We start from the raw sequence: 14,553 nt of genomic DNA, 5'->3' as shown, positions 1-14,553 counted from the left end.
AAGAACATTTCCCAACACATTGGAAAATATGTTTCTGGCACTTAAGCTAGCTGACCATGAGCAGAATGTGCCCAGCTTTCTGATTTGGTTTGAAAAGCTGCTGCCATTCATGAGCTGCTGCCCTTGTGTGTGGCTGCTGGAAAAAGACAACCCAGGGATTTTACTGGTCAGTATCTGAGACAGGGCATCCAAGATACCCCATTTTGCAGAATGTACAAAACCAAACTGTTCAGGAGAGCATTGTTAAAAGAGAACTATAGTGTAATGCATCGGCTCAGGAGACAATTTCTATATGAAATAAACTTTCCCTCTTGACTGATTTGTTGCTCTGAATAATTCTCCAGTTCTTAGTAGTATTTTATTATTTTATTAAGAATCTTGCTGTTAGGTTTGTTGTCTACATTGATGAGGATGATGATGAGGATGATGATGAATTGGATTTGGTATACCGTGGCTCTTATCTCATTACCTTAGAACAGGGGCCCCAAACCTTAGACCATCTACCCCTTCATGGAATCATTGATCCCTCATTCACCCCCAGGCATGTAAAATAAACAAATATTATCAATATATATTTTTAAAGAATCATAGAATCATAGAGTTGGAAGAGACCATCAAGTCCAACTGTCCAACCCCCTGCCATGCAAGGAGAGACAATTTGTATAACAACGTGTAACATCTGATCAAGGTTACATCCCAGCCATGAATCAATAAGTTGTAATTTAAATGTATTGTATTACTTCATGCATTTTTATTTCTTATACAGATGTCAGTTTTTGACCCCAACAGTTCATAATCGACCCCCTTTTGACCCCTGGGCATTTATTAATCCTTGGATAGTTCCATTGAGCCCTTCGTGGGAGGGCGGTATACAAATCTAATTAATCAATCAATCAATTAAATAATTGACTCCCAGGGGTCAATATCAACCACTTTGGAGACCCCTGCCTCAGATAGTTTTGTTTGTTTGCTTCTGTTGTTTTTCAGTTCTCCAGTCCCAGTCTCACTGCATCACTTTAATAAGAATCTTTGCTGTTTGACTTATCATATTTGGTACTTTGTTCTCTAATTGACTGTATAGTCTTTCACATACCTGCAATCAGTTCACTGAATTAATCTGTTTTACTAAGAATCTTTGCTGTTAGATTTGCATTATTGTATTTCATTATGCTTGCTGATTAACTGAACAGCTCTTATAATATTTGTAATCCACCTTCCCAGTTAGAAGACAAACTATAAATGAAGCAAATAACCCTCACAGTCTTCCTTTGCAGAGCCTGACGGTGGTTTTTCGGGAGCCATTTCCAGTGCAACCCCAGAACAGTGAGAGCCCATTGCCTCAACTTGTATCCACTTACCACCATCTGGAATCTGTCATAAACACAGCTTGCTTCAACCTCTGGACAGGGTTGCTGTAGTATTGGTTGGTCCCTCTCATTTGGGACATGCAGCACAGACCCTGAAACAGTGGGGCTGGACCAAAGGAGAAGACTCAGGATGGCAGGTGCCCAGAAAGACTTTTGGCAGTGTGAGATTATAACCAGCCAACTGAGAGGACAAAGCATTTTGAGGGAAGCTGGCTAAGCTGAATGGAAACACTGAGGGAAGTGGGATGCTCTGGATACAGGAGCATAGACTGTCCTGCCGAGATGAAAGGGTGGATCCCACACCTTCACAGAGCAAGGCCATCCTTGGCTTTGTCGGTGCTAGATGTTTGCCCTTAGGCTCTCTGGCAGCAGGACAAAAGCCTGATGGAGTGGCAGTCTTGGCCCTGCTTTTTAGAATGACTCACCGGGTGGGTTTTAGCAGTGGGAGGATACAGCACAATAATGAGAATGTTTTACAGGAAGTGAATGTACAGTAAATTAAATAAAGCAGATTACTTGTGACTGTAAAATACACTGTGTTGGCTTCTACCCCAAGCTGCTGCCTTTGTCCCTGGGGAAAACCACCAATGTTGCTCAGGCATCTGACTGGGTTGGTGGGTGAGATCACTGCTAGATTCCTATCGCAGATTTGTTAGCTACGTCAGTTAATTTTCCAAAGTCACTGATTCTGGTTTGGGTAAGTTATATAATTAAGATCTTCTGTGGGAGCCCAGGGCCTTGAAGTGTACAGCAGTGAAGATACGCTTCTCCAAAGGTAGGGCTGGGGGTGGATGTAAGAAATTCAAGCAGCAACCTGCTGAGCAGCATGAAGACATAATCTGAAAACTATAGATGCCTCTTGGAATACAAACAGACAATCTCATATAGGGGCCACTAGGTGGTAGCAGAGAGTTTAGTTTGGAGGCAGATGGACTTCTTTCTTTTCTCGCAGCAAACTATTCCCAACCTTTACAGCAAGCAGAGACAGGCTTGTAGTATTATCTATCAGTAAAAACTTAATTTTTCACTCCTACATGGTTAACCCTTATAACTGTAATTAGAAAGGGGTGGGGGTGGAAAGGGCAGCTGCAGACACACTGCACTCCAAAAGAGCAAGGCAGAGTATGCCTCTTACAAGAAGTGTGAGGAGGAATGCCATCTGCTCACAAACATGAAGTGACACGGGAGTGGAGCTTTAGCAGTTCTGGGATCTCAGCAGTACTAAATATACTAGCATAGCCACTTTATTAGGAGACAACAACATCCTGCTGCAGCAATGTGCCCACAGAGGGACATATTCTGAAGAAACATTTTAGATAACTGATCCAGCCCTGAGCCCAGGTTTTCCTCTATTCTGGCGTGCAGTAGTAGAGGTTATGGCTCATTCCGTCTTTGATGCATTTTATTTTAGTTTCTCAGCCCCAGAGCTTAACTTCTCAGCTTCTGCCATCTTTCAGGCCATGACTCTCCCAGTACAAGCGAAGCCAGCCAAGCCCCTTCACTGTGTCTCCTACAAGGGAAGCCATTATATTCATGAAATAGAACTGAAGTCAAGAGTCAAAGCCCATAAAAAGGCCTGACGTAGCCTTGAAACATCCATAAAGCCCATGCCCAGGGCAAGAAAACAGCAGCTGGGAGTCTACTGTCTGCATTGACAGGCACAGGCAAGGGGAGATGCTGCTTGTGGGTTCAGAACTGTCCAAAAATCTCCATCTAGACCTGTCTGCTTCACAGTCAAGAAAGGGCGGGATATAAATCTAATTTTAAAAATTAAAATTCCCCTTTCCCTGGGACAAAGGAAGGCTTACCTGTGGGAGCATACTCGCATCCTATATAACCACTGTAACCCTTTAATTCCAGAAGCTGGAAGAGGTAGGAGAAGTCCAGTTCTCCTGGACTGTCAGGCTCATGCCGTGCCGGTACCTGAGCAATCTGAACGTGTCCTGCAGAGGAGGACATTTGTCAAAATCATGCTGCAGTTAGACCTACCATTAGTCCTTTTACTTAAATACCTTTAACACCAAGGCATAAGGGGGACTCCAGTTCTGAAAAGGGCACTGACTAGACCCAAAACTGGGAGCATAAAGAGGCAAGGTATGAACTTGTAAAATGGTTTCTAAGCATTCAACTCCACTTCTCCTTCTCACCAATAATTGGAAAATATGTTTCCAGGTTCCAAGTCAGATTCCCATCCATGATTTGGCAATGGAAAATGTCCTGTGGAGCAAATATCAGAATGTATAGATCTTTGGCTCAAGGTCAGAACAGGTAATACAGACAATTCCTTTGGCAGAATGTACTGCCTCCCCAGTGCCTCCATAACACCAAGGCACAAGGGGTGTGTGTGTGTGTCCAGTTTTGAAGAGGGCACTGATTACAGACACAAGACGGGAAGAGTGATGGGGCAGATTATGAACTTGTGAAATGGTTTCTAATTACGGACCATATGCTGGGCCAATCAGCCACCTGAGCCCATGGCCTTGGCTGCATGCACAAAACTAAAATGTAAGGAACTACTTCTTAAATGCAGGACTCACCAGTTGCAACTTCAAGTTCGGGTGTCCCACTTTCTTTAAGATGGCAGCAGCTGAAGGGAATACAAGGTAATTAATATCAGTATTGGGATTCTAAAAAGGGATCATTACTCTTCTGTCTTTCCCAATCTCACAGTCCCAGTAACTTTTTTTTCCAGTCCTGGAACAACATCTAAAACAGAGGTCTGCAACCTGCAGCTCTCCAGATGTTGATGGACTACAACTCCCATCAGCCCCTGCCAGCATGGCCAATTGGCCATGCTGGCAGAGCTGATGTGAATTGTAGTCCATGAACATCTGGAGAACCGCAGGTTGCAGACCCCTGATCTAAAAGAACCATCCCCACCTCAAGCCTTGGCTTACCTTGATGGGGGGTGGTCAAGAAGTAGTGGGGATCAGTAATCCGACTGTTAATGGGCTCCAGCAGCCCAATCAGGTTTTGCTGTAAAACCAGATAGGAAACAAATGGGAATGCAGCCCTTGCAAAGGAAGGTGAAACTTGGCACTGAGCTTTCCTTCCCGTTTTTGCCTTGCTCAGCAGAATGACAAACTCCTACAGAGGATTGGAGAGCTGGGAACCCTGGTGATCATGCTGGTGCCATAATGGCCAAGACTTCCATGGTTCTTCACCCTTCAGGAGTTAGCCATCGTCCCTCCAATGACTATTCCAATAGAACCAGATACATTGAGTCAGGGACCCATATTCCATCCATGCCCCCACTGGTTTAAACTCACTGCTTGGAAATTGAGTGACAGAGATTCTTAAGGATGGGTATTCTCCAGAAGTAACTTCTACACTTCTAGCTTCATGAATCTACCTCTATATAGAACACCACATGGAAGGTATTTGTTAGATGCAAGAGGAAGGACATAGACTTCCTGAAACCACAACTCTCCACAATTCTGGAATTCCTACAAGAGGGTCATAGTTCAGGCCTCAAGGGATCGATGTTAAGTGGCAGCCTTATCCACCGTGCTACCCGTTATAAAAAGATACACTTTTTCCCACATGAATTTACACAAGTCTTATCTGCACTCCCAAAACCTGCATTCAAGCCAATCAAGGACATTCTGCTGAAATGGCTATAAATGAAAACACTATTCTTGGTGCCCATTACGTCAGCTCGATGGGTGTCAGAACCGAGGACATTATCCATCAGGTCAGGCCTGTGCACATTCTGTAAGGATAAAATGGAGCAGCAGTGGCGTAGTGGTTAAGAGCAGGTGCACTCTAATCTGGGGAACCGGGTTTGATTCCCTGCTCTGCTACTTAAGCCTAGGAGGCTTATCTGGGGAACTAGATTGGCCTGTGCACTCCAACACACGCCAGCTTGGTGACCTTGGGCTAGTCACAGCTTTTTGGAGCTCTCTCAGCGCCAACCAGCTCACAGGGTGTTTGTTGGGGGGGAGGGGGAGGGAAAGGAGATTGTAAGCCCCTTTGCGTCTTCTACAGGAGAGAAAGGGGGAATATAAATCCAAATTCTTCTTCGATATTCACCATGAATGCTCCTTCTCCCATGGAGTCAAGAGGATATCTTGGTCCTCTCAAAGTCTCATCATCTATGTGATTAATGAGTTAGTGAGTTATTCTGTATCTTTTTCTTCTTGTTTCCTTGTTCTGCTTTTACTAGCCTGTTACTGTTTCTGTCAGTTTATTTACCAGTTGTAAGCAGACATTATTATAGTCAGAACTGATATTTAACTGCTGGGGGAAAGGCCTGAATTGAAGCAGGGAATCTCTCACGGCAGGAGACAGGAAGAAGAAGAACAGTTTGGATTTATACCCCCCTTTCTCTCCCGCAGGAGACTCAAAGGGGCTTACAATCTTCTTGCCCTTCCCCCCTCACAACAAACACCCTGTGAGGTAGGTGGGGCTGAGAGAGCTCCAAGAAGCTATGACTAGCCCAAGGTCACCCAGCTGGCGTGTGTGGGAGTGCACAGGCCAATCTGAATTCCCCAGATAAGCCTCCACAGCTCAGGCAGCAAAGCTGGAAATCAAACCCAGTTCCTCCAGATTAGATACACAAGCTCTTAACCTCCTACGCCACTGCATTCATGCCCCCCTGAAGAAAGGGGTGGGAATCACCCAAGCAAGATGTCCTGACTCCACAGAAGAATGGGCATTCAAATGATCCATTTAAAGTTTCTCTTCTATGGGACTGGTTTTCAGGAGAGTTCTTCCTATTCTATGAAACCAATTCTCACAGAATCCCTGCCTGACCTCCTTTTTTAAAGTAGCAAACACGGCTGTTTAATTGTATCCATCCAATCCCTACCTGAGCCAGGATGTCAACAGCATATTTGAGGTTCTCTATGAAGGTGGCTTCCATCTCAGCAGACACTGCCTCCCTTTCAGCCCCCAGAGGAAGTCGCCCAGCCAGAATGTGGATCCTACAAGCATAGGGGCAGATCAAGGTGAAAGTGAAATTGAGCCAGTTGATTCTGGCACGGATTAAGAGGCAGAAATAGTCGATGTCTTTGTCCTCAGATCAAAACAGACCTAACTACTGTAGGGCAACTTCAGCAAAAACTGTCTGCTGCTTGTCCACTGGCATATGAAATGACCCTTAGCAACGGATAACTAACATCACCTTACTCTCCAAGGCTTTTAATATGGGACCAGCCAACACATTCAGGATGGTGCAAGTGTTACAAGAGAATCTAAAATGTTTACGATTACAGTGCATGTACCACCTTTTAATCAATGTTCTATCACTGAATGCAGTTCAGAATCAAACTGGAATCATCAATCCAGAAAATGAATGGGGCATAAGGGTGGGGGCTAAAATAATTTTATTCCCCCAGCAGCACTGTGATGCAATGGAAAGCGTTGTGAATGTTCCATCAATAAAGTAACAACCCCAGGAAGATTCTGCTCTGGTTATTCCTGCACACAGCAACTTCCCTTTTGAGCACAACTCTGCAAGGCTGATACCGTGTTATATATAGGAACTCACCCACTAATGGTTTACTATACATCTTATGGGTAATAATACCTTGGACACCGCAGGGTCTTGGCATACTGCACTGCCAAGGCCAGAGCCTCTCGGAATTCATGCTGGCGGCCAGGCACAGCGCCTAGGCCCATGTCACCTTTCTCTTGGTTTCCTGAGAAAAAGAGCAGTAAACAGTCTCAAGCCTCAAGGGTAGCAGGGCACATGGTAAATCACATTATGCCTGAGGGGAACAAATTCGGGTAGAAAAGGATATGGGATATATTACAACTGCTGACTCTATTGCAGCAAGTACTGTATGCATAGATTTTTGCGTATGAACACAGATTTGAGGCAAGAGGACATTGTGAATCCCTGGAAGGCAGCAGGGCTCTGTTTCATCCTGCTTCAGATAATTTATGAATAATGAATGGTTGAAACTTTAAAAAAAAATTCTAGGTAGCACCAGCGACTGCTTGGAGCATAACAGAAATACTGCTCTCACTAAGGGTTATATAGGGAAGCTGACAGGGAAAGCAGTAGGTATGATGTTAGTCATTATTATCCTGGACATCATGATAAAGGTGGACAGGACAAGAGGAGAGATGGTGCACCTGGTCAGCACCAACTGTAAAACCAAGTTGGTGAGGCTGGTCAAAGTTTTCTATCTTAATGGTTAGAAGCTTTGTAAAAATAGGCAGAATCCACATTCTGCCATGGCAGCTTGCTGGGTGACCTTGGGCAAATCACACACTATCAGCCTAGCCCTCCTCACAGGGTTTTTGTGAGGATAAATGGGTCCATATTGGGGAGAAAGGCGGGATAAAGTAAATGAACAGAAAACTTGGAAGTCCCGTCCCCTCCCCTTGCACGGAAAGGAAAAGGCAGGAAACTTTCACCTGTGTGTTTCTGCCTTTCCCATAAGCAACGAAAAGGTGACTCAGGGCGCTCTTGGGTGCCTCGTATCCTGCGAGGGGGCGGATTTTGAGATCAGGGGCGTGATGGGATTCGCGGGCTCTAGAGGAGGCAGGGGAAGAGTGGGTCCGACAGTGGACGGCAATTCGGACGTGCGGGTACCTGGCGGGGTATTGAGAAGGACCACTTCTAGCCCGGCCCGTTCTGCCGCCGCCCGCAGCTCCGAAGCACTGCAGGCGTAAGGAAAGCCCAGCTCGGCCGCCCGGAAGCCCGCCCGCGCCGCCGCCTCTATACGCTGGGGAAGCGTCGGCTGCTCCTGGAACATCCAGGCCAAGTTGGCGGCGAAGCGCAATGGAACCCCCATGCCCCCCCCAGGACGCTGCGACGGGCCGAGAGTGAGGGCGGCGGCGGCTTCCGCGGCCAAGCGCCGTTCGCAAGGAAAGGCGTCAAGCTGTCGAGGCAGAGTCCGCGTTCTGGGCTTCGGAAGAGGAGGAGCCGCAGCATGGCGTCTTCTGCGGCTGCTCCGGTGGAGGGCCGCGCGCAATGAAAGCTCATAAGCTGTTGTAGAATCTGTAGGTAACGGGGGTTCTCGGGTTCAAACCCCCCCCCCCCCCGCCCCTTCATGTCCAAAGCTCCGCCCACCTGTTTGTGGGTTTTTAAACATTTTTAGTGTTTTTCGGTTTTTGGCCTGCAGGGGGCGCATTGTGTAGGCTAGCAGTACCAAACTTTGAGAGGCTGTTTGGGTTACTCTCCTGATGATACTGCCCAGGTTTGGTGATGTTTGGTTCAGGGGGCCCAAAGTTATGGACTCCCAAAGGGGGTGCCCCATCCTCCATTGTTTCCAATGGGAGCTAATCGAAGATGGGGGCTACACCTTTGAGGGTCCATAACTTTGGACCCCCTGAACCAAACTTCACCAAACCTGGCAGGTATCATCAGGACAGTCTTTTATCAATACCACCGAGGTTTGGTGAAGTTTGGTCCAGGGGGTCCAAAGCTATGGACTCCCAAAGAGGGTGCTCCATCCCCCATTGTTTCCAATGGGAGGTAATAGGAGATGGGGCTACATCTTTGAGGGTCCATAACTTTGGACACCCTGAACCAAACTTCACCAAACCTGGGTGGTATCATTAGGAGAGTCTCCTAAAGATACCCTAAAAGTTTGGTGCTGCTAGCTTAACAATTGCATCCCTGACAGCAGGCACCCCCCCCAAATTTCCCCAGATTCTCCTTTTAAATCCACCCCCTTCAGCATGGATTTAAAGGGAGAATCTGAGATCCTCAGTTTAGAAGAAGAAGAAGAGTTGGGATTTATATCCCCCCTTTCTCTCCTGTAGGAGACTCAGAGGAGCTTACAATTTCCTTGCCCTTCCCCCTCACAACAAACACCCTGTGAGGTGGGTGGGGCTGAGAGAGCTCCAAAAAGCTGTGACTAGCCCAAGGTCACCCAGCTGGCGTGTGTGGGAGTTCACAGGCTAATCTGAATTCCCCAGATAAGCCTCCACAGCTCAGGCGGCAGAGCAGGGAATCAAACCTGGTTCCTCCAGATTAGAATGCACCTGCTCTTAACCACTACGCCACATTGAAAGTGATGCTGTTTCACGGTGGGGGATAATCCACCCCAAAACAGCATCACTTTCAATGATGTTTAACTGGGGATCCCAGATTCTCCCTTTAAGGTGGATTTAACAGGAGAATTTGGGCTCTCTAGTTTAAACACCAATGTAAGTGATGCTGTTTGGGGGTGGATTCCAGCATCACAGTTGCTGCTCGGGGGGGGGGGGGGGGGGGAAGCATAAAACTCAGATTTTGCACCGGGGTCCATTTTCTCTCTATGCCTCTGCCCAGAGGGGAGGGCAGAAGGAACTGCCAGATGCCGGCTGGGAGCCCAGCTGGTGGGGGGCAGGGTGGGGGAGTCTGCCATCCCCGGCCTTGGAGAGCTGCTTTTATAAGCGCTAGGCTGGGGGCGGGGCTTGGGGAGGCGTGGCCATGCCCTAGAGGCGGGTGTGATCTATACCTACGTCCCTGGGTCTCTGTGTATAATTCTAACCCTTCTGGGTGACTCACAAGCAAGTCTGGTATCGCTTTATGTTCCTTTTGCAGAACTTTTGTACCGACACGAGCTGAATCCGTTTTAAACCAAATCGAAAACCGACTTCCCCAGACCGAGAACAGTCAAGCTCATTTGGAACGTCTGAACACACTTCTAAGGGCCCTTAGCGCTGCTCGCGAGCATCCTACCCGCCTTCTCTCTCACCTGGTAATGGCGGCTCACAATCCCTGTGTCGACCTTGCCGCCTATGCCCTCATCACTGTCTGCAAACAGGCATTACTATTTCTTAATACTGCCCCCCAGATTCCCATCTTCTCTGTTCCTCCAGCCTTTTCACACACACCACAATCGCCATTTCACTGCCTGCTGTGGAGACACTGTTCCCAACGTCTAAGATCTGGGCAAAAGTCTTCTTGGTTCCCATATTTTCTGTCCTTACTGGGTTTTCTCTGTCCCCAAAATGAAAGGTGCTGAACTTTCATTGTGGAATGACCAGCTCTGCAGCCATGAGCAATCCTTATTGCCAGTTCATTTCAGCTATACCTTTCTGGGTCAGTAAATGAGCCCTCAGGCATAAGCAGGGCTTTAATATGACACAGTGAAGCAGCCATTTTCTGCAGAGGATTCCAGAAGATGCCATTTACCTGCCGCTGCTCTCTGTCCCTTTGTATCAATTTTTAAAGGTCTCCTGTCTTTCACAAGAGATGTTAAAATTTGTAGGGCAGTATGAAGTGTAAGGAAATCAGATAACTCCTTCAAAAGGCAAGTTTCTTTCATCCAGAGGGTTCACATTCCATGACCCTCTTATAAAGAAAAATCATAAAATCACAGAACAGGAACAGACCAATATCACATGTACATTGTAAAGCGGAGAAATTTGAAATGCCTTTGTCAACCTTCCTTTATGGCCATAAATTGATTCAGGATCCTGGTACAAGCGCACTTAAAATTGCTTTTCTGTTTTTCCATACATGAACACCTATAGTGGGCAAGGGGCTGAAAAGCACTTTAAGTAGTGTGTGTTATGTCGATTCAATCTATCTAATTCGTTACCACTCCAAGATCAACCAGCCTGCGTAATTCAGGCTAGAGTGTGCTACAAGCAGAAAACAATCATACTGGAAAACCAATAGCCCTAGATAGCTCACCAAAACAAGCCAACACCCAGATTTATGCACAAACTAAGTAAATGACAGTTTACGGGCTCAGATTATGAATGGCCTTTAAATACATTACTAAATTATAATTTTTGATCAGGCTCTGGGGCCTAAACTTGGCATAGTTTAGCTCTTCAGCATGTCTTAACCTAGCCTTGGCCAAACTACACATTATCAGGAATGGTGCATGTCCATTCCTTTCTACAAATGACTGCCTGACAGGCCTATACACACACCCTGCTTTCTTTCAAAAATGTTTTGTTGTCAAGGGCATCTCAGAGACATGTTTGTAAAGACTGCACCTATGGCTGTTTTCTCAGTACCCCACAAGATTGCACACCCTCCTAACCATGCACTTTGCAATTCTTAGCTGCTCTGCGGCATTGCCTTGCCCAGTCTCTGCTTTGCATTTTGCGCACGGCTCCTCTGTGGCCCGATGCATGCTGTTTGTTTGCTTTGAAGTGATGTATAATCTGCGCTGATAATTAAAGAATGTCATTCCAGGGTTAGTATTTATTGATACCAATTTAACTCGCCTCATACATCAAACACCAACCATCCACTGAAATCCCTGGTGAATTTCTGCATCCCGGAGACCTTATTTTTATTACCCAGAACTGACAGGAATGGCTTTTGGGGCACTGGCTCTTCTGCTTTGCCTTGCCTTTGTGTTGCCCCATTTTTTCTTTCTTCAGCACAGACAGAGGCATTGCAGACTAATAAAAATGGGCCTGTTCCAAAGTGATGTGTTCTGCGTTGCAATTATTATTTACTATATAACAGCAGCAAGTCAGCTAGAATACAGCCCAGGAGGGAAGAAGCTGGGGGACATGAGAGATGTTGTATTATGGTGCTTCTAGATAAGGATTTTTGAAATGCCAGATGGGCTCATTCAGAACACCTGATGCCTACAAGTCATAGATGATGCTAGTCCCATAGCTGATCCTTATTAGTTCACATGGCAGATCAGGAGTTCAAGAGCACCAGAATGAAATGAAATCCAAACACAGAATTGTTCCAGGGTCTGTACACAATCCCTGCATGTAGCTTTGCTCCTCCTTCCAACATAGCATCCTCTTTATCAAATTTAATGCTTATTTCAGGTCAGTAGCAACAGAGGAAGCACCTGTCTTGGCACAGCCTCAGCTATGAAGCTGCAAGGTACTGTTTGCAACAATATAGCTGCAGCGATTCTTTAAGAATCACTGCAGACCAAAACCCAAACCCTTCAATCCTCTGCATAATGACAACTTTAATTCATAAGAACAGAACAAGAGCACTGCTGGCTCGGGCCCCTGGAGCTGTGAAATCCGATATACTTCTGGGAGTTCAGAAGCAAGATTTGAGAGCCTACCCCTATTGCTTGTCAACAGCACCGGGTATTCTCACATGTATGGATCCCAACCATAACACTGAGTTATCGTTCTCCCTTGTTCCATAGATATTTTAGTTCAAGAATACCCTGCTGCTGCTGCCAGTTTAGCAAAACCTATTTCACATTACTTTATCTAGATTGTCCTCTGGAACATGTATTTGTGTGTTTGATCAGAACACATAAATAGAAATAGTCTATAATTAAACAGTCTGCAAATTATAGACTGTATTAATTACAGTTAATATAGTCAATAGAAAGAATTAACTGTAAAAACTAGAAAATGCCATCACATATTTTAAATTCATATTCTCTCCACCTGTTTTAGGGAAGAGAAGGTGGCATGGTATAGCCTGATCTCATCAGATCTTGAAAGGTAAGCAAGGTCTGTATTTGGAAGCGAGACTACTAAGGAAGACAATGGCAAACCACCTCTGCTTCTCACTTGCCTTGAAAGCCCCTTACTGGGGGAGCCATGAGTCGGTTGCAACTTGGCAGCAATTTATATACACACACAATGATTTTAGAGTATTACCTTCTAGATTTGATAGTACAAAACATGAAATTTCCACTTTCCAACAACACCATTTCATAACTTTATATGTTCATTGTTCATCAGGTAACAAAAGTACTGTATGTTCCAGAAATTATATGTGTGCCCCAGTAGTTTGCCATAAATTGAAGCAGAGGGAGCTAGGTGTTGCTTTAGACTGTTATGTCACATAGGTAGGATATAGATGGGACATCAAAAAGAATCCAAGAGGAAGGCAACAGGCAATGCAGTTTATTTAGGCTTTCAAAATATTTTCCAGAGAACACTATAGAACACTACAGAATTTTTTTCCAGCAGTTGCGAACTAGCAGGAGATATATTGTCACTGGTGGGATTCAGCAGGTTTGCACCACTTCAGCAGAACCGGTTGTTAAAATGGTGCTTGTAAACAACCTGTTGTTAAATTATTAGAATCCCACCACTGCATATTGTCCCATATAATCTTGTATATGTTTATCAACTGTCTCCTTATATTAACAATACAGAGAGCATAGAAGGCTGTGGTTAGCAACTTGGAACCTCTAAACTCAGTTTGGCCAATCAATGCCACCTGTCCACAGACCACCTTCACTATCTCTCCACTGTCTCTTGGCACTATGCTTGGTCGCCTGCTGTCAATATAGCAGCAGTTTAGACAGCTGATCTTAAAAAAAGCCCACCCTCCCAGCATATACCTAGGAAAAACAAAGAAAAATAGTATGAAATAGTAACCATCCATGAGTTTGCCTGTTAATTCTGTTAATTATCAAGAAGCAAAGAAAGTGAGGGACATGGCTGTTTGCTAGTAGTTACTCACACATGGTAGTTCCTCTTATGCCAGTATGGAGCAGAATGGTATTTCAACCAACCACAAATCAGAGGGGAAGATGGAGGATCTCACAAGAGTAACAGGAGTGAGTGCAGTTTCAATGGAGGTTTTACCACATGTTGTTTGCAGGTGAATCTTTCCTTAGGCGGTACAGTGTGGTCTGTCAGCCCAATGCTTAGCCCTAGGCAATCTTGTCAGCCAGTTCAGGTACCAACAGCTGCCGTATGTTGTGCCTCTGTTGCTTTTTCCCTGATTCTCCTGGGGAACACAAAAACCTTACGTCACTCAGTGGACCTGATCTCCTTTTCTTGGGACATGATTTCCTCTTGGTTTACAGTAAGCATTGACAAATGAGTAATCTGCTGTGAGTTTTTTTGTGTGGGGGGCTTCTTTTGTTTTTGTTTTGTTTTTGCATTATCATTAGAGAGGTTAAAACAATTTCTTTCTTGACTCAGAGAGGCTCATTATGACATTGTATGAGAGCCCCTGCAGTGACGGAATAACTGCAGTATAATTATGTAACTAGCAAAACAGCTTGCCGGGATGTATTGTTTCGAATTGATTCACTACAATTGGTATGGTGCTTGCATCACCACACAAGGTTGGGCTATTGTTCTCTGATATTGGGGGAAAGCTTGTAAGCATGTCAATTTACTGCCAATGAAATACCTCAGAAGCTATAAAATGAAAGCATCCCCTGAAAAATGCTGGAAGGAGGAATGCAATAACAAGTGAGAAACCTAGATGGAATGCTGAGGCACTGAATGAAAGAACAACCATTAAAAGAAGATAAATGTCAAATGGGGGCAGCTGGATGAAAGGCAGCAGCTTTGGGGAAGGGCATGCATAATAAAAATAGAT

General features: G+C 45.3%; 2 protein-coding genes across 6 annotated transcripts in view; one reads left to right on the top strand and one right to left on the bottom strand.

Moving 5' to 3' along the window:
• Nucleotides 1-1,897, top strand: part of SZT2 (SZT2 subunit of KICSTOR complex) — a 92,667-nt gene extending 90,770 nt beyond the window's left edge. For all 5 annotated transcript variants that reach the window (XM_048497163.1, XM_048497159.1, XM_048497161.1 and 2 more), the window contains exon 72: nt 1,275-1,897. In XM_048497163.1, coding sequence (XP_048353120.1) covers nt 1,275-1,418 — 144 coding nt within the window. In that variant the 3' untranslated portion in view covers nt 1,419-1,897. The remainder of the gene's footprint in view (nt 1-1,274) is intronic.
• HYI (hydroxypyruvate isomerase (putative)) lies at nt 348-8,236 on the bottom strand. The gene is made up of 8 exons (XM_048497165.1): nt 7,912-8,236; nt 6,898-7,009; nt 6,178-6,292; nt 4,265-4,343; nt 3,905-3,954; nt 3,515-3,584; nt 3,176-3,310; nt 348-2,877 (listed from the first exon to the last, which is right to left on the bottom strand). The coding sequence occupies exons 1-8, from the start codon at nt 8,111-8,113 to the stop codon at nt 2,804-2,806; spliced, it is 837 nt and encodes a 278-aa protein (XP_048353122.1). The 5' UTR covers nt 8,114-8,236; the 3' UTR covers nt 348-2,803.
• Between the last annotated feature and the right edge of the window lie 6,317 nt (nt 8,237-14,553).

This window comes from Sphaerodactylus townsendi, linkage group LG05, assembly GCF_021028975.2.
Source record: "Sphaerodactylus townsendi isolate TG3544 linkage group LG05, MPM_Stown_v2.3, whole genome shotgun sequence".
NCBI lineage: Eukaryota > Metazoa > Chordata > Lepidosauria > Squamata > Sphaerodactylidae > Sphaerodactylus > Sphaerodactylus townsendi.
The sequence above is the reverse complement of the archived record's forward strand: the minus strand, read 5'-3'. Positions and strand labels throughout refer to the sequence as shown.